The sequence below is a fragment of the Canis lupus genome, chromosome 18, assembly GCF_003254725.2.
Source record: "Canis lupus dingo isolate Sandy chromosome 18, ASM325472v2, whole genome shotgun sequence".
NCBI lineage: Eukaryota > Metazoa > Chordata > Mammalia > Carnivora > Canidae > Canis > Canis lupus.
The window spans coordinates 52,003,794-52,020,933 of NC_064260.1; the positions used below are offsets into that span (position 1 = coordinate 52,003,794).

A 17,140-nucleotide genomic window follows, 5' to 3' on the forward strand; every position below is an offset into this window, starting at 1 on the left:
GGAAGTGAAGGTGGCTGAAGCCAACAGGACGGGAATTTAGAGTCGCACAGACCATATGCCAATCCTAGAACAGGTCCTGTTAAATCTCTGAACCTCAGCTGTCCCAGGTAAATAAGCAGAGCACCTCCTCGCCCATTAACCTTGATGCTTGATTGCCAAATGAGAAAGAGGAAAACGCAAGATGCAATTTGGGCGTATTGTCTTCATTCTGTCAATGCGCAGACTGGCTTGGCTGCGACTGCGTCATCAACTGAAATACTGGGCAGCCCAAGGCCAGTGGGAGCTGCGCTTACCGCGGGGGACTGGACAACACGAGGAGGGCAGAGCTGTAGGCCCAGGGAAGCTGAAGTCAATCCCTTTGCACAGAACACCATCCCAAGATTAGCCGGAATTAAAGGTCTGCCTTCCTAGTCCTACACACACCAGCCCGCCCTCCCTCTCGTGGCGCAGCAAACGCTGCGGCTGGGCAGGCACACAGCACCCGCCCACGGACTGCGCCCCCCCCCCCCCTTTCCCTCTCTCTCCGCCAGCTGTCCGCCCACTGGGCTTGGACCTAGACCTAGGCAACGCCGCCTCTCGTCCCTAGCAACCACTCACCTGCTTCTCCCTTTCCGTTGGCCGGCAAATTTCCCTTTTTTATTGGTCCGCGTAACTCTATTCGGCCAATTAGTAGCAGCCACGGGGACCCAACACACTCCCACACAATTTGGGGGTGATCGTGGAGGAGCAAATTTTTCTTTTCCGAATTTATTTGTTAATTCGTTGTGAAATATCCTGGAATGAGACTCTAAAACATCTAATTTCTGTTAAGCCTGTGGCGTCTGGCCCTTGCACGCGCCCCCCTCCAAGTGGTACGGGCCGCACAGGTCCCGCCTTCCTCCCCGCGGGGGAGCCGGAGTCCTTCGCTGGGTTGAGTCGCCTCGGAGACCGAGACGATACCATCCGGGGCGAATGCGCGGGGGGACCCCAACTACCTCCCTCGCTGCCCTATTCCACTCTGACCGCCTCTCGCATCTCCTGCTCCGGCAGTGGGCACGACGCCTGGATACGGTGGTGGGACTACGCTCCCGGCGCCACGGAGGGTGCGTGGTGCGGCCGAAGGAAGGATGCACTTGGTACGGTCCACACGGCGCCCCGCCGGAAGTGAGGTGTCTCACCCCCGAAGTTCCGGCTCGCAGGGGGTGGGGAGTGTCGTTAACCGAAGTCGCCTCCGCAGTCTCGGGGATCGAGCTGGCTCGCTGCGGTGGGCTCCTGGTGAGTCGAACGGGGTCGGGGTCGGGGTCGGGCCCGGGTAGTGGTTGGAGTCGGGACCTGGGTCCTCCCCTTGAGGGCTCCGGGGTCGGCGCGCCCCCTCAGCCCGGCTCGCGGCTTGTCAGTTGTCCGTCGACCGCGGGTGCCCGCGCGGCTGCTCTCCAGAGGCCGGGCCCCGCCTGCGACAGTCGCAGCTCCTGGCCATCACAGGTGCGGGGACGACCCGGGTCCCTCTCCCTGCCGCCGTGCATCGCGGAGATCGTCCGTTTCTCCGCTGCCCCCGAGTGGACCCTGCCCCGGGGGTTGGGGGACGCCAGGGATCCAGACTGACGTACCCCGCCCGCTCCCGCGGGGCGCGTGTCGCAGCTGCCCACCCTGGCCGAGCTGTCACCGTCGCTGTCGCCTGCCCGGCTGCGCCCCCCAGCGCCCCCCAGCGCCCAGCTTCTCCTAGTCCAGGCGGCACGTTCCTGCTTCCGGAGGTTTCTGCGTGTGCATCCTCCGCATCACCTTTTAAGAGGCTGTGGTAGTGGTTCCCCTTCCTCCAGCACGGTTGCCTCTCCTCGTAGCTCCCTAGAGGCGGCGGCATGGAAAGCCCTAGATTTGAAACAAGACTGATCCGGGCTCCAGGCTTTGCGTCATTGCGATCGCTTAACCCCTTTGAGTCTCCATTTTCTTATTTGTAAAATGGGGGAGCGTACGCTATTCTTGACGTCTTGCTATTCTTGATTATGAGGGTGAGGTGAGGCGAGTCTTTTTTTTTCCCCCTCCTGTGTAATGACACTGCGTTTCGGGCGCTGTGCTCCGTCTGCACGGTGCACGCATCACCCGGGTTATTCCTTCGCTCTCCCCAAGCAGGTCTCCAGGCCGGGGCGATGTTCCGCACCGCAGTGATGATGGCGGCCAGCCTGGCTCTGACCGGGGCCGTAGTGGCTCATGCCTACTACCTCAAGCACCAGTTCTACCCCACTGTGGTGTACTTGACCAAGTCCAGCCCCAGCATGGCAGTGAGTACAGACAGGGCTCAGGGTGGGAGGAACGCCCTGGGAGGGGAGGAGGCGTTTGCTTGAGGCAGGGGCGGAGCTAGAGGTCAGGTAAGTAGACTAGAAGTGAAGAAGCTGCTAGCTGTCGTATTTTGAACTAATTGTGATGGGGACATAGGGAGGTTCCCGGGTGATGAACCCCAGACATAGCAGAGCAGAAAGTGACCTCAAACCATAGTCTCTTCTCACTCCTAGGTCCTCTACATCCAGGCCTTTGTACTTGTCTTTCTCTTGGGCAAAGTGATGGGCAAAGTGTTCTTTGGACAGCTGAGGGCAGCAGAGATGGAGGTAAGATGTTCATGACTCCAAAAGTGAGGGGCAGGGGGCTGGGCAAGCAGAATGTCTTGTGTTCCTCATCATTCCTTATTCACCCCCCAGCACCTTCTGGAACGTTCCTGGTATGCTGTCACTGAGACTTGTCTGGCCTTCACTGTCTTTCGGGACGACTTCAGCCCCCGCTTTGTTGCACTCTTCACTCTTCTTCTCTTCCTCAAGTGTTTCCACTGGCTGGCTGAGGACCGTGTGGACTTTGTGAGTTGGGTCAGAGGGTTCTCTGAAGCAGATGGGAGCCAAGGAGTGGCTTGGTGGGTAGGCTTGTGCAGTGAAGGCTGGGTTGGGGATGTGGGGTGAGCCCCAGCCTTCCTGATGGGCCCCCTTTCTGCTCTGCCTCAGATGGAACGCAGCCCCAATATCTCCTGGCTCTTTCACTGCCGCATTGTCTGTGAGTGAGATCCATGGGAGGGGATGGAGGGAGCTGGAGGGAGAAGAGACACCATGGAGGACTGGAACATGGAACATGGAAAGTCACTAACCGTGGACCTGTACACTAGAGCACAGGCATCCCCCCTCAACCCACAGCTGTACAGGAAAGATAAATTGGGAAGTTAATTTGCATCATCTCTGCCCGGTTCCACTCCAGGGCTTCTCAACTGCCCAGCCCCTTAGCTCTTGGCCTCCTCACCTGGAGCTTGGGCCGCTCTGATACCCTCCTAGGCAAAATTGGGAGTTCCCAGGGGGCTGGGTTCAATGGAGTGTGCCACCTGACTAGATGGCTAGGGCCATGATGGGCTGGAGGGTAGCAGGGAGGGCTCTTAAACCAGGAAGTGGCTGTCAGACCCTAGGCTGACCCAACCAACCCATTTGGGGGTCCCCACAGCCCTCATGTTCCTCCTGGGCATCCTGGACTTCCTCTTCGTCAGCCATGCCTATCACAGCATCCTGACCCGTGGGGCCTCTGTGCAGCTGGTGTTTGGCTTTGAGGTAAAACTGGCTTGGGAGGTTGGGAGGGCAAGCCTGAGGTGGCAGTGAACATGCCTTGAATAACACGATAAACCCTTCCTGAGCACCTGTTCTGGGGTCAGGCCTGTGCAGGCCACCAGGGAGCAGCCATCAGCCAGTCTCGGCTCCTGCCTTCTACATGCTCACACCTGGGAGAGTGGGGGGAGCACAGAAAGAGGCATGTGTGGAGGAGGAGCCCTGACCTGGCACTCAGGGAAAACGTCCTCAAAGTTGACGCCAGGGGAGCTGGCTATTGATGGATTAAGGAATTGGCTGACAGGGATCCCTGGGTGGCACAGTGGGTTAGCGCCTGCCTTTGGCCCAGGGCGCGATCCTGGAGACCCGGGATCGAATCCCACATCAGGCTCTCGGTGCATGGAGCCTGCTTCTCCCTCTGCCCCTCTCTCTCTGTGTGACTATCATAAATAAATAAAAATTAAAAAAAAAAAAAAGGAATTGGCTGACAGCTAAGGAGGTGTGTTTGGTGATAACAGCTCACATTTGTTGAGTGCTAGCTGTATGCTAGACCCTGTACTGAGCGCTTGACTTGTATCTTTTCATTGGCAAAACAGTGTCATTACAAAGGGATAGTTAATTCTGTCACTTAACAGGCCGACAGGGTTGGAGGGGTCTGGTGAGTTGCCAGAAGTTGCAGGAGCTCGTGAGTGGAGGAGCTAGGAGGACGCCATTGTGTCCGAGCCCATGCTGGTATCACTGCACTGGCAGAGGGTGACTGCAGGAGGGGGTACTGTGTCTTACGGCCCCCCACCCCCTCGTCCTCCTCTAGTATGCGATCCTGATGACTATGGTGCTCACCATCTTCATCAAGTATGTCCTGCACTCCGTGGACCTCCAGAGTGAGAACCCCTGGGATAACAAGGCTGTGTACATGCTCTACACAGAGCTGTTTACAGGTGAGAAGAGCCCAGGCCTCCCCTGACCTGGATCGACATCCCCAGCCTTGCCTCCCAGGCCCTGTGACTGCACCTCCCCTTGCCCCCAGGCTTCATCAAGGTTTTGCTGTACATGGCTTTCATGACCATCATGATCAAGGTGCACACGTTCCCTCTCTTTGCTATCCGGCCTATGTACCTGGCCATGAGGTAAGCCCAGCTCAGCCCAGCCCAGCCTGCCTGACCCATACCTAATCCTACCCCATCACTCAACTTTCACTGAAACTGTCCTTTCAGACAGTTCAAGAAGGCTGTGACAGATGCCATCATGTCTCGCCGAGCTATCCGCAACATGAACACACTGTAAGTGGGCCGCTTTAGTGGTTCTCCCAAGCTCTGCCCCAGGTTCTCCCATCTCTGCCTCTGGTCTTGACATATCCTTGGACCATCCTAATTAGGTATCCAGATGCCACCCCAGAGGAACTCCAGGCAATGGACAATGTCTGCATCATCTGCCGAGAAGAGATGGTGACTGGTGCCAAGAGACTGCCCTGCAACCACATTTTCCACACCAGGTAGGAGGGGGCCCGGGGAGCCTGACACCAAGGAATACGGTGTGGAAGGCAGGCCCCCAGGGACCGCTGACCATTGCCTGGTCTTGACTCCCAGCTGCCTGCGTTCCTGGTTCCAACGGCAGCAGACCTGCCCTACCTGCCGTATGGACGTCCTTCGGGCATCACTGCCAACCCAGTCACCACCGCCTCCTGAACCTGCGGATCAGGGGCCACCAGCGGCTGCTCACCCCCCACCACTCCTGCCCCAGCCCCCCAACTGTGAGTGGCCCCCTCATTTGGCCATTCAACACACTCCGTTGAGTACTTGCCCTGAGCTGGGTATGGGAAATGCTGACGTGAATCAGACTCCCTGTTCTTCAGCCCAGTCTAGGTGGGGGAGAGGGTCATAGAGAGGAACATCAGTGGCTTGTAATCACGTGCTGAGCTCAGAGAGGCCTGTGAGAGCAGGGATAGAGTTCCTAAAGTTCCTAACAGTCAGCCCCTTGCATATATTTGCATTGATCTCACTTTGGACCTCTTCTCACTGCCCCGTTCTCTCGCAGTCCCACAGGGCCTCCTGCCTCCCTTTCCTCCAGGCATGTTCCCGCTGTGGCCCCCCATGGGCCCCTTCCCACCTGTCCCACCTCCCCCCAGCTCAGGAGAGCCTGTGGCCCCACCATCTACCAGTGCAGGTGAGTCCTTTGGGTACTGAGACAGCCAAGGGGTGGCAGGAATGGAAGCAGAGGTCTCTTAACTTCCTATTCTTACTCTCCAGCAGCCCTTTCTCGGCCCAATGGAGCAGCCACAACCACAGCTGCTTCTGCTGCCTCTGCCTCGGCCCCTGGCTCTGCCCCCACCCCTGAGGCTGGCCCCACCCCAGGCTTCCCCTTCCCTCCACCCTGGATGGGCATGCCGCTGCCTCCACCCTTTGGTGAGCTGAGCCACTCTCAGGGTTAATCTGGAGGGTAGGGGGTGTTAGGCCCAGGCTGAGCCTCTGCCTCTCTCCAGCCTTCCCCCCAATGCCCGTGCCCCCTGCGGGCTTTGCTGGGCTGACCCCGGAGGAGCTGCGGGCTCTGGAAGGCCATGAGCGGCAGCACCTGGAGGCTCGGCTGCAGAGCCTGCGCAACATCCACACACTGCTGGATGCCGCCATGCTGCAGATCAACCAGTACCTCACTGTGCTCGCCTCCTTGGGGTATGTCTGTTCCAGGTACGGGGGGCGGGGGGGGGGGGGTGGGCGACGGCAGCGTAGAGCTGCCAACAGAAGGCCCCTGGCCAGGGTTCTCGGTCTTTTTCTTTTCTGCCACTCCGTGACGCCTATGGATTCAGGCCAACCTATCTGTAGACAGACTAGGATCCCCAGGTTCTTGAGGCCTCTGTCACAGGACTGATGTTCATTAGAGAGCTAATTTTGAGTTTTGCTCCTTTATATTTTTCTAAAGTCAAATTACTCCTAATTCTCAGTGCTTTAGTTCATCATGCGTACGCTTCTCACATATGGTGACCCTGTGCCTGGGAACAAATGCCCCTGATCTGAGACAGTATATAAAAAAGTTGCCCAGAGCCAGCCTGGCCAAAGTTCAAGTCGTGGTCCCACCACTCACTTGTTTGGTGACCACTATCACCTTAGTTGAATAGATGGGTTCTAAGTCCTGTGCACAGGTCACATGCACAGAGTGCCTGGCACACAGCAGTGACGGCACAGCCTGGGAGGGGAGCTTGAGTCTGAGATTTGAGTGTGTACAGAGCCCGGCACCCCATTAGAAATGGCAGTTTAATAGTGAACGAGGCCTGCAAGTGGTCTACAGTCCATCTGTAGTATGGAATCACGAGAACTCACACATATTCTTGTGTCTGCTGCTAAGTCAGGCTGCAGAGGTACATCAGTGCTGACTCTACCCTACAATGCTCACAAGGGACCAAAAAGTATGCCCAGTTGTGCCTGGATATCAAGGCCTCACCTGCTTCTACCTCTTCTCTTCCTAGTCCACCCCGGCTGGCCACCTCAGTCAGCCCCACTGAGGAGCCTGCCCCTGTGGTTGTCACTGCTGCCTCCCCCACCAGCATCCCCAGCTCGGAGGCCACCACACCATCCCCAGGAGCTTCCTCACCAACCCCTGAGCCTGAAAAGCCTCCAGGTAGCCTGAGTCAGCCTCGGAAGCGGGGGGTAGGGAGTGGGGAAGGAACTTCTGTAGGTTCCACTTCTGAACTCTGTCACCAGCTCCTGAGTCAATGGGCACAGAGGAGCTGCTTGAGGATGGGGAGCCTGATGCAGCAGAGCTCCGCCGCCGCCGCCTGCAAAAGTTGGAGTCCCCTGTTGCCCACTGACACTACCCTGGTCCCACCCCTGCCTCCACTCTCCTGAGCAGCCCTTGCTGTAACATGTCCTGCCACCAAGTGCCCACTCCCTCTATCTGCACCAGGGAGTAAGAACCCCAAGCTCTGAGACAAAGGAGGCAGCATCCCCTAGGCCAAATGGAAAGAAGCCTGAGGCCCCAGTTGACTCCAGCCCTTCCAGTCCCAGGCAGCCATGGGGACCTCGGGTTAGTCCCAGCCTTTCTCTCCCACCCTTCAGCCTGTCCTGCTGGGGCCGTGAAGGCAGAGAGGCATAGTCTCTGAGAAGCCCCCTACACCCTCACTCCTCTCTGGGAGAAGGGGTTGCTCCTCCAAGCCTCACTTTTGTGTGTGCGTGTGTGTGTGTGAAGTCGCTTCAGTGCTAAAACAGTATTAGCTCCCCAATCCCATGTGTGAACTTCAGGAGCTGGAGGCAGACCAGGAACTTGCTCCCTGGGCCACCCACCAAGACTGGTACTGACGTCCCTTTTGACTCTAAACTCCCTATGAGCCCTTTGTGATGGTGGCTGTGTCACTTCTGCCCTGTGGTGTTTCCGTGTCTTACAACTGCACAGCTCAGGGAAAGGAGTGCTGGGGGTGGAGGAGCAGGTGGGCAGCCTTGAGGCACCCTGCCCTTCCCCCCAGGTCCCTCTCTCCCTGCAGTTTATAAAGTGAGACTGTTCCTAGTCTCACCCAGCAACCACTGCCCGGCCTCACTCCAGGCTGAGGGCTCATGTCTGCTCCTGAACCACTGCAAGCCTGAGAATCTGTGGAAGGTCACTTCTCAACTACAGAAATTTGAGTTTTGAAGAATTGGAATTACTTCCTTGCTGTTGTTTTTTGGCTTAAATTTTTGTCTTTGAACTTGAAATCTTGACCCTAAGAAAGAGGAGCAGGAGTGTCAGGCTCCTCCTGGTCTTTCCAGTTTAGAAAAGGCACTGGGCCAGGTAGGGACCACAGGAGCCGAGGTCTGCCTGCCCCTGTCTTTTTTTACCCTCGGTTCTGTGTTACAAGAGTTGCTGGAGACAGTTTCAGATGATTATTTAATTTGTAAATATTGTACAAATTTTAATAGCTTAAATTGTATATACAGCCTAATAAAGACTCGCATTAACAACTGGTGGAGCTGGTGTCATGGGATCAGTGTGCCAGGCTGCTTTTTCTTGCTCAGGCTGCAGACTTGAGAATCCCCAGGAACGTGGATTTAGACAAGCCATTAAACAATTGTGAAGATGTCCCCATTTTCCATATGAAGAAACTGAGCCCCAAGTCATAGAACAAGTAGGGGAGCCATGCTTTGAACCTTGTTCCTAACTAGTTTGAGGGTGGGCACTCAGGCCTCTGACCTTTGTAACTCCCAAGGGTGGGGCAAGTGTGAAGGATCATTGGCTGGGGTGGAATGGGATGGCAGGGGCAAACGGCCAGCATCTTTCTTCCTGCAAAGCCCCTGTCCAGCCTTGATAAAGAGGCCAGCAAGCTGGAAAGGCAGGCTGGGAGCTCCCAGGCACCCCCTTGTGGACACAACAGCTAAAGCTAATCACAGCTTCCCGGGGCTAGAAATACTGTCAGGCCCAAATCCTGCCTAGAATGGCAGAGGTGACTGGGCCTTCTACTCCACGGGTAAAAAGAATGAGCCCAGGGGCTGCCATGGGCGTTCTATGTCTGTACCAGCATTGCACTTGGAACTGAAGATCTCTGGGACCCAGGCCTGAGTCCTCTGTGTTCTCCATAGCCTCTACCAAACCAGGTCTGACCTGGAGCCTCAGGAATGTCTGCAGCAGTGAGGGTCTGAGGGACTAAGAAGGAATGTGCTCAGTGGGTTTACCCTGTGCTACCCTCCCCTAAACAGGGTTGGGCTATTACTTCCACTAGAGGGGCAGTTGTCAACCTCCAGAATTTGAACAGCAGAACCCAATGAGCTCTGATGAAGGCAGGGTCACCAATGTCACACAGCCCTCTCCCACTGCTGGCACCTGTGAAGAGAGTCCCATTACCCCTTAATATGAGCAAGGCCTGCTCTGAAGCTCTGAAGCCCTTTAGCCTAACTTCCTCTGCCCTGCCCAAGCTCTTAGGCCTGGCGTTTATACCTCCTGTCCTAATTGCTCCAACAGCCATCCCCCTCCTTCCAAGACACCCCTAAACTCTAGTCTGTGGGGGATGCTATTATTCAGGCTGCTCAGCTGAGCCTCAGAAGCCCTTCTCCAGGAGCCAGGCTTTGAGCTGCTGGTCAAAGTAGCCTTTGACCCGTAAGGTACCTGTCACCTCATTGATCTGGGTGACAGGTGTCTTCCCCAGCAGTAGACTCAGAAAATCTTCCACATCCTTCTGCAGGGCCTGGAGAGGGAGAGTGGAGGAAGGGGAGATGACAAATCAAACCTGGTCAGTTCATCCCCTCTAGTAGACCCCCATTCCTTCAGCCTTGAAAACGTCAAAATCAGACCTGACCCATGCCCTCACTTACCCAGATGTCTCCCTCCACCTTTCGGATCACAGTCATCTGGCGGTTGCCATGTGTGATGTCCTTGTAGACAGGGATGTTGTGCATTCGAGAGCGCCGCACAAAGTAGGGCAGGTTGGGTGGGGGGTCTGTTATATGGAAGAATGACAAGTCAAATCTTCCCAGGCCCACCTTAGCAAACACCCTTCCCCTCAGTCTACAGAGAATCCGCGCACCCAATGGTAAAGCCACCTCTAGATCTCATGAAGACCTGCTCTTTCGGGGGATCCCTGGGTGGCTCAGCAGTTTAGCACCTGCCTTTGGCCCAGGGTGTGATCCTGGAGACCCAGGATTGAGTCTCATGTCAGGCTCCCTGCATGGAGCCTGCTTCTCCCTCTGCCTGTGTCTCTGCCTCTCTCTCCCCATGTCTATCATGAATTAAAAAAAAAAAAAAAAAAGAAAAAAGACCTGCTCTTTCCCTAAATTTAGAGCCAGGACCAGCTGCTGGTTCACCCCGGTAACCTCACAGGCCCAGTGCCGGGTGTGACAGCAGAAGGTGCTCAAGAAAAAATGAAGTTAGGGCCATGCCTCCATGGATCTTTAGGTCCTTCATCTGGGACCAATCCTTGTACTTCTCCCCTGGGTCATGGAGGCTAATACCAATCTCCAACACAAAGAAATGGGGATTTACAGCACTGAACACCTACTACCACATACAGGGCTCTGTGCTAAGTGCTTTATGTACTGTGCAGATTATCTCCATTTTGCTGAAACTGAGGTTGGGAGAAGCTAAGTGACTAACTCATGATCACACTGACAATGAACAGCAGAGCCAAATTCGAACCCAGAATTGCCCAACTCCCAAGCTCTGTTCCCAATTACGCTATAAGGCCTACTGGGGTAGGGGTGGGGTCGAACCTCTTAGGTGTTCTCTCTATGCTTCATTTTTCCTGAATGGGAAGACCTCATCCTGGCAGTGTGAATGGACCGGTACTAGTGAAACAGGGCTGCATTCCCAGGCCCGCCCTTGAACATGAGACAGATGCTAAGCCCTTAGAGACCTCAACACAAATCCTGAACCCACTGTGGAATCCCAGAGCCTCAACTGGTGAGGTAGACCACTAGGGAGGGGGAGGTTTTCCTGTAAACTTCATGCCATCACCATTGCCCAGCTCACCTCTGGGTGGCTGCCAACCACTAGGAGTGGGATAATGTTCGTGCTTCGGGGGCTCCGGGATGCTGGTAGGGGGTAACAGGCGTTCCACAAACTGGTATTCATCCACAGACTCCACAAAGCTGGGGTAATCAGGAGGCCCCTGGGTCTGGCTCTGAGGCCAAAAACAAGAATAAGCAACCATTGCTCCCATCAGCCCATCCACCACACACCCACCCCACACAGAAGAGGGAGAACTTAAGTAAAAAAAAAAGAAACACTACAGGTGCAAAGAATGGCATAAATAAAAGCCTGGAGGTAGGAAAGCATCAGACTTAAGTTTGCCAGGGTAGAGGTGAGACTGGAAAAATTCAAGCACTCGGAAGAGCCCTCCTCTCTTGGGATTTCTCTGGGTCTCAAAAGCCAAAGCCAATTTACTGTAAGTCTGACCAATATACCATTTTTCAGTATCTTAAAGTCTCCTCTAAACATCCTACACAGGGATCCCTGGGTGGTGCAGCGGTTTAGCGCCTGCCTTTGGCCCACGGCTCGATCTGGAGACCCGGGATCGAGTCCCACGTCGGGCTCCCGGTGCATGGAGCCTGCTTCTCCCTCTGCCTGTGTCTCTGCCTCTCTCTCTCTCTCTCTCTCTCTCTCTCTCTTTGACTATCATAAATAAATAAAATTTTTTTTTAAAGTTTAAAAAAAATAAACATCCTACACAAATATTATAGTTCTGGATTGGACACTTCAGCAACCGTGATAACTTCAGCAAGTCACAATCATCCGATGTGACCCTCGCTTTTCTGGAACATTTTGGCCTCGTATAAACACCACTAAGCACTGGACTACAAGTATTAAGGGTACAGTTTTGACTTGATTTTTACAATGAATACAAGTTAGGTATTTTATTACTCCCTTTTTCCATCTAAAATAAAATAAGACATTAATAATCTACCTAGGGTAACTCTCCGCAATCCGTCCTCCCATCCTCCAGCCTGAAGATCCTTCTTGGACATTTCTCCCAAAAGATACCCTGGAGTCCTGACAGGCCCCGGAGTAACGAGAAGAGGGAAGCGGGATGAAGTAGCCTGTACATCATGAACTCTAGGTTCCCATTAGTGTCGCCAATGATCTGGGGTCGACCCCTACCTAACCTGTGGAACAGTAGCCCTTTTAAAAAATTAGCAGGAGTTAACGCTGCCCCTCCCAGTTCTGACTAACCTACGTTGTCCACCAATCAGGTTCTACGCCCCACACACCGAAACGCGCTGCAGGCTTTGCCTCTATCTTGTATCAGAGCTCCAGAGTTACAGGAATAACAAGACTGAAAGCAGCCCTCGTCCTCCACCTCCCGGCTGAGCGTTCTCACCAGCCGCCGTAGCCTGCAGCCCGGCGGGACGCCGGTTCTCCACCCTCTCAGCGTAGCGCGGAACACGGCCGCGGCCATCTTGAACTGCTCCCGTACACTGGCCGCCTGCGCGCGCAACCAGCTACGTCCCGCCCCTTCCTGGGCGCACCGCCTGGGACCGAAAGAACGCCTGCGCAGGCGTGAAGAGGCGGAGCTAAGCCCGCACAAAAACCTAAGGCCCTAGCGGTCGCTCCACAGTGACGTGGCACGCAGCAGACGGTGAGGACGTACGCGCCCTTGCCCCTTCCTCTTTCTCGACTCCATCTTCGCGGTAGCTGTTGCGGTGTCCGCGGTTCAGGTAATATTTCGGCCGTTGCTGGATCTGTAGGGCTTAATACCAGGTCGGCCGCGAGGTCAGAGAGCGCGGTGAAAATAGAGGGAGAGGATCTGCTTTGAGAGTCAGCTTCCGGTCCTCAGCCGACCTCACTGGCAGGCCCGGCCTTATCCACGTGAGATCCCGCGACCACCTACATCCCAGCGCGATCGGTCCCTGCCTGCCACCTTCCCCCAACCCCTTCTCTGCCAGAGCGTTCGTCTCTTACAAGCCTTTCCTTCTTCAGTCGCCGACATGCAGCTCTTTGTCCGCGCCCAGGAGCTACACACCCTCGAGGTGACCGGCCAGGAGACGGTCGCCCAAATCAAGGTAAGGCTGCGTGGTGCTTCCCGGGCATCGCCCTCTGGGGGGACGATGAAGAAGCCTTCCTGAGTTCTTCAGTCTCGCCCCCCGCGGGATCGCCGATGAGTCCTATTTTTCCCCGTAGGCTCATGTAGCCTCGCTGGAGGGCATCGCCCCGGAAGATCAAGTCCTGCTCCTGGCAGGCTCGCCTCTAGAGGATGAGGCTACCCTAGGTCAGTGTGGAGTGGAGGCTCTGACCACCCTGGAGGTAGCCGGCCGCATGCTTGGAGGTGAGTTGGGGAGCATAGTCCTTGGAAATGTTTGTAAGCCCATAATGAGTGTGGAGTGTGGAGTTCAGTATCCTCAACTCAGGGTGGTTCTTCCTGTTTACCTCCCTCATTGAGAGGTCCTTGGGAGACTGAGCCAGAGTGTAGTTTTATTTCAGTTACTTACCCTGTTTTCTCACAAAAATCAAGTCAGACTAGATTCCTGGAAGTGTTTTTCACTTCTTGTGTTTAAAGTCAGGGGCTTGAAGATCCTGAACTGAAACCTTGGAATGTACCATAGAAAACACTCTCGGCCAGAGGTTATATCTCTACAACTTTGTTCTCATTCCTTGTTGGTCTGGTTTCTTTAAAGACTTGAGTTGAGGAAGAAAGGATTCTGCCGGGCGGGTCCTTCTTGCACTCCTAACTGTCCTTTGACTGTTCCCACCCCAGGTAAAGTCCATGGTTCCCTGGCCCGTGCTGGGAAAGTAAGAGGGCAGACTCCCAAGGTAGGTGAAAGTATTAGCGGGGTGTTTAGACTTTGGGTTTTGTTGTTGTTGTTGTTGTTGTGTTTTGTTTATTTGTGAGGGGTTTTTATGCATTTTGTTTTAAATCAAAGCTAAGCCAAGCAAGACCTTTGGTCTTTCCTCTGTCTGTCTTCTCCCTCTAGAATTAAGACTGAGGGAATGCATGAAAGGTCAGCCAAGGTTTGATCATCCCTCCCTTTTCCCAGGTGGCCAAACAGGAGAAAAAGAAGAAGAAGACAGGCCGAGCCAAGCGACGAATGCAGTACAACCGACGCTTTGTCAATGTTGTGCCCACCTTTGGCAAGAAGAAGGGCCCCAATGCCAACTCTTAAGTCCGTTGTAATCCTGGCTCTCCCCAATAAAGCCACTTGGTTCAGTCATCTCATTGTTTCATCTTCACACGCAGAGCCTCAGGAAGATACACAGATACACGGTTTCTAGGGCTGGTGTGTTCATTAGAACATTGAGGCCTGAATCTTAATTCTTGCCACTGTCAAGTTGGAAGATGCAGGGGCTCTTGGCTAGGATGGAGAAGAAATGATAAACTCCATAAGAAAAGGCTTACCATGAGAATTGGTAATCCAAAGATAGTAACTTAAAGATATATTTACTTGAGGGAGGGGCAGAGGAAGAAAATCTAAAAGCAGACCCCCATCTGAGCATGGGGTTGGACACAGTTCCATCTCAAGATCTGAGCTGAAACCCAGAGTAAGACGTTTAAACAACTGAGCTGCCCAGGCACCCTGTTCTTGTTCTTTAAACAGACTAACAATTCTCAGGAGGATTATGAAGACATCAGTAGAGGAGTTTGAGTAAAAAGACCTATCAGGGAAGGCTAATCTGACCTTTCCTGAACTTGAGACCAGCTATGACTTTAATGGAGTCCAGGGCAGGGATCTAGTCTGTACCTATTTGGGAAAGTGTGGGCCAACCCTATTGGGTAGAGGCCAGTGCCAGCCCTAAAAGAGTTTGCCTAGGGCAGAACAAAAGAAATACACAGGTTGAATACTCTGGAGGGGGGGGGATCCCTGGGTGGTGGCGTCAGAGGAGAGACTTTCTGCCAGGAGGTAGTGGGATGGCCTGTAGTTAAGGGAGAGGGGTGGAGTTAGGGGAATGTGTGGAACTTTTAGTAGCTATCCCTTGTAAGCAGCTCATTGGTCAGCTAGGGCTATGGTGATGTGGATTGCTAATGGGCCTATTTTGGCCCGGTGGTCACTATGGGCCCTTCTACCTTATCCGGGCTTCCATTGCTCAAGCCTGTTGCCTAAAAGTAGTCTCTAGAATGTTGCCTGCCTGATTATGTTAACACTAAGCTTGTTTGTACCTCCACCTGACTAGCTAGCTTCCTTAACCTAATCACAGCTTAGGATGGTGGGTTGGTTAGTTGAGTGTTCTGGGAGTGGAATTCTCTGGGACTCGTGAGGTTCCCCTAGTAACATGGATCTCCTCTCATTTTGCTAAATTTTTTATGCTGCTGATTCTTGAAATACAGTGTAACATAAGTAAACACCTTAGATCCGGGCTTGGACTGCCTTGAATTTGAATCCTTCCTTCTGATTTTCTGACCTTAAACAACTTACTTGATTTCTGCCATCACAGCTTGAGAGTTGCTGTGAAGAATAAAAGATATGAAGGGCTTAGATTCAGAATCCTCCAGCTAGCAAATGTGCAAACATATAGCCTATTTTTATCTCTAGTAATCTTTTTAAAAAGAGACCTGGTGGGCAGCCCCAGTGGCCCAGCAGTTTAGCGCTGCCTTCAGCCTGGGGTTTGATCCTGGAGACCCGGGGTTAAGTCCCACATCCGGTTCCCTGCATGGAGCCTGCTTCTCCCTCTGCCTGTCTCTCTGCCTCTCTATGTCGTGAATTAAAAAAAAAAAAAAGATTGAAATATTAATGGTGGTACAATGAAAGGGACTGTGGAGTTGGACAGACATCCTAGGGAAGGCCTCTGAATCTGGGGTGTATGAGGCCTGAAACCTATCAGATAATGGAAGAGGTCCAGCCCAGGGGACTGTGTGCAGAGCTGTGTGGTTCATCAGACATGGAGAGGAGGAGTTCAGGTCTGAGTCCAAGTGCAATGAAGAGTTACCAAGTACAGGGAAGGGTTTAAGCCAGGGCCTGATGTGATCATGTGATCTGACTGGTGATCCAATTTGTGGCTGATTTTTCTGAACAGCTGGCAAGAAAGGGAGCCAGTTAAGGGACTAGTAGCTGAGACTGGTAATGGGGATGTAGAAAATGAAGGGACTTGAAGGTCATCAAATCCATCCAGATCTTTTTTTTTTTTTTAACTTTTATTTATTTATGATAGTCACAGAGAGAGAGAGAGAGGCAGAGACCTAGGCAGAGGGAGAAGCAGGCTCCAAGCACCGGGAGCCCAACGTGGGATTCGATCCTGGGTCTCCAGGATCGTGCCCTGGGCCAAAGGCAGGCGCTAAACCGCTGTGCCACCCAGGGATCTCCATCCAGATCTTGATAAATAGATGATCCATGTAGAAATAACGACAAGGTATTATGAAGGTCGAACTTACTGGGATGGGACTGTTGTGCCCAAGATTGTGAATCCGAGAAAACCACCAAGGAGCTGACACGGATGCAAGCACATAAGGGTTTATTAACAAGCTTGAGCTTGGGTCCAAGTATACCTGACACAGTGAAGCAGGGACTTGGACCCTGAGGTGGGTTACAGCTGGGTTTCTATGGGCTGGTCTAGGGGTAAGGGGGGGGGTTTCAGTAAGGGTGGGGGTGTGAGAATCTCCAGTAAAGAGGTCTCACAAGCTCTTGCTTCCTTATTCTTTTTTTTTTTTTTAATTTTTATGTATTTATGATAGTCATCAGAGAGAGAGAGAGAGAGGCAGAGACACAGGCAGAGCGAGAAGCAGGCCCCATGCACCGGGAGCCCGACGTGGGATTCAATCCCGGGTCTCCAGGATCGCGCCCTGGGCCAAAGGCAGGCGCCAAACCGCTGCGCCACCCAGGGATCCCTTGCTTCCTTATTCTGATAAGGGCATGCTTTGTGGTTTTTTTCTGTAGCTGGGGTAGAGTTCAGTACCTGGTCACAGTGGCCTGAGATGGCTGCCCAAGGTGCAATGGCTGTACTTGTGCCAATGTTAAACTTGAATGGCCCTAATTTTCTCGGCCTCCACAGGACTAGATGTGAGGGACTAAAGAACCAGAGCTCACTTCCCCGGGTGCCATGGATCAAGGCCTCAAACGAAGTTCCATCAGGCGAGGGATCCCATCTCTGCTCCTCGTGTTTTGGCACATAGCATGGATTCGGTACTAAAAGTCGGATGAACCGGGGCAGCCGGGCTGGCTCAGCGGTTTAGCGCCGCCTTCAGCCCAGGGCGTGATCCTGGAGACCCGGGATCTAGTCCC

The 17,140-nt window shown here is 53.8% G+C and overlaps 4 protein-coding genes across 19 annotated transcripts in view; 2 read left to right on the plus strand and 2 right to left on the minus strand.

The window, feature by feature from the left end:
• The window catches only part of SPDYC (speedy/RINGO cell cycle regulator family member C), a 41,502-nt gene extending 40,583 nt beyond the window's left edge, over window positions 1-919 (minus strand). For all 3 annotated transcript variants that reach the window (XM_049096942.1, XM_049096945.1, XM_049096941.1), the window contains exon 1: window positions 598-919. The gene's annotated coding sequence lies outside the window, so the exon portion shown is untranslated. The remainder of the gene's footprint in view (window positions 1-597) is intronic.
• A 187-nt stretch (window positions 920-1,106) lies between these two features.
• On the plus strand, window positions 1,107-8,467 carry SYVN1 (synoviolin 1). 12 transcript variants are annotated; one of them, XM_049096933.1, is made up of 16 exons: window positions 1,107-1,254; window positions 2,104-2,255; window positions 2,487-2,579; window positions 2,670-2,822; window positions 2,964-3,012; window positions 3,448-3,551; window positions 4,357-4,483; window positions 4,573-4,672; window positions 4,760-4,825; window positions 4,921-5,037; window positions 5,132-5,295; window positions 5,580-5,708; window positions 5,792-5,947; window positions 6,025-6,226; window positions 7,003-7,154; window positions 7,212-8,467. In XM_049096933.1, the coding sequence occupies exons 1-16, from the start codon at window positions 1,107-1,109 to the stop codon at window positions 7,379-7,381; spliced, it is 2,082 nt and encodes a 693-aa protein (XP_048952890.1). In that variant the 3' UTR covers window positions 7,382-8,467. The 12 variants fall into 12 exon arrangements, with proteins under 12 accessions (XP_048952890.1, XP_025301598.1, XP_048952894.1 ...); XM_025445813.3 differs by having other exon boundaries at window positions 7,238-8,467; XM_049096937.1 differs by having other exon boundaries at window positions 6,025-6,211.
• On the minus strand, window positions 8,380-12,468 carry MRPL49 (mitochondrial ribosomal protein L49). Its single transcript, XM_025445833.3, has 4 exons — window positions 12,313-12,468; window positions 10,965-11,115; window positions 9,812-9,936; window positions 8,380-9,684 (listed from the first exon to the last, which is right to left on the minus strand). Exons 1-4 carry the CDS (start codon window positions 12,388-12,390, stop codon window positions 9,538-9,540), a joined length of 501 nt encoding a protein of 166 aa, XP_025301618.1. The 5' UTR covers window positions 12,391-12,468; the 3' UTR covers window positions 8,380-9,537.
• An 85-nt stretch (window positions 12,469-12,553) lies between these two features.
• FAU (FAU ubiquitin like and ribosomal protein S30 fusion) lies at window positions 12,554-14,140 on the plus strand. 3 transcript variants are annotated; one of them, XM_049096947.1, is made up of 5 exons: window positions 12,554-12,649; window positions 12,912-13,007; window positions 13,123-13,257; window positions 13,687-13,742; window positions 13,967-14,140. In XM_049096947.1, exons 2-5 carry the CDS (start codon window positions 12,920-12,922, stop codon window positions 14,090-14,092), a joined length of 405 nt encoding a protein of 134 aa, XP_048952904.1. In that variant the 5' UTR covers window positions 12,554-12,649; window positions 12,912-12,919; the 3' UTR covers window positions 14,093-14,140. The 3 variants fall into 3 exon arrangements, with proteins under 3 accessions (XP_048952904.1, XP_048952903.1, XP_025301620.1); XM_049096946.1 differs by having other exon boundaries at window positions 12,598-12,649; window positions 12,912-12,994; window positions 13,113-13,257; window positions 13,687-13,746; XM_025445835.3 differs by having other exon boundaries at window positions 12,598-12,649; window positions 12,912-12,994; window positions 13,113-13,257.
• The last annotated feature ends 3,000 nt before the right edge of the window (window positions 14,141-17,140 follow it).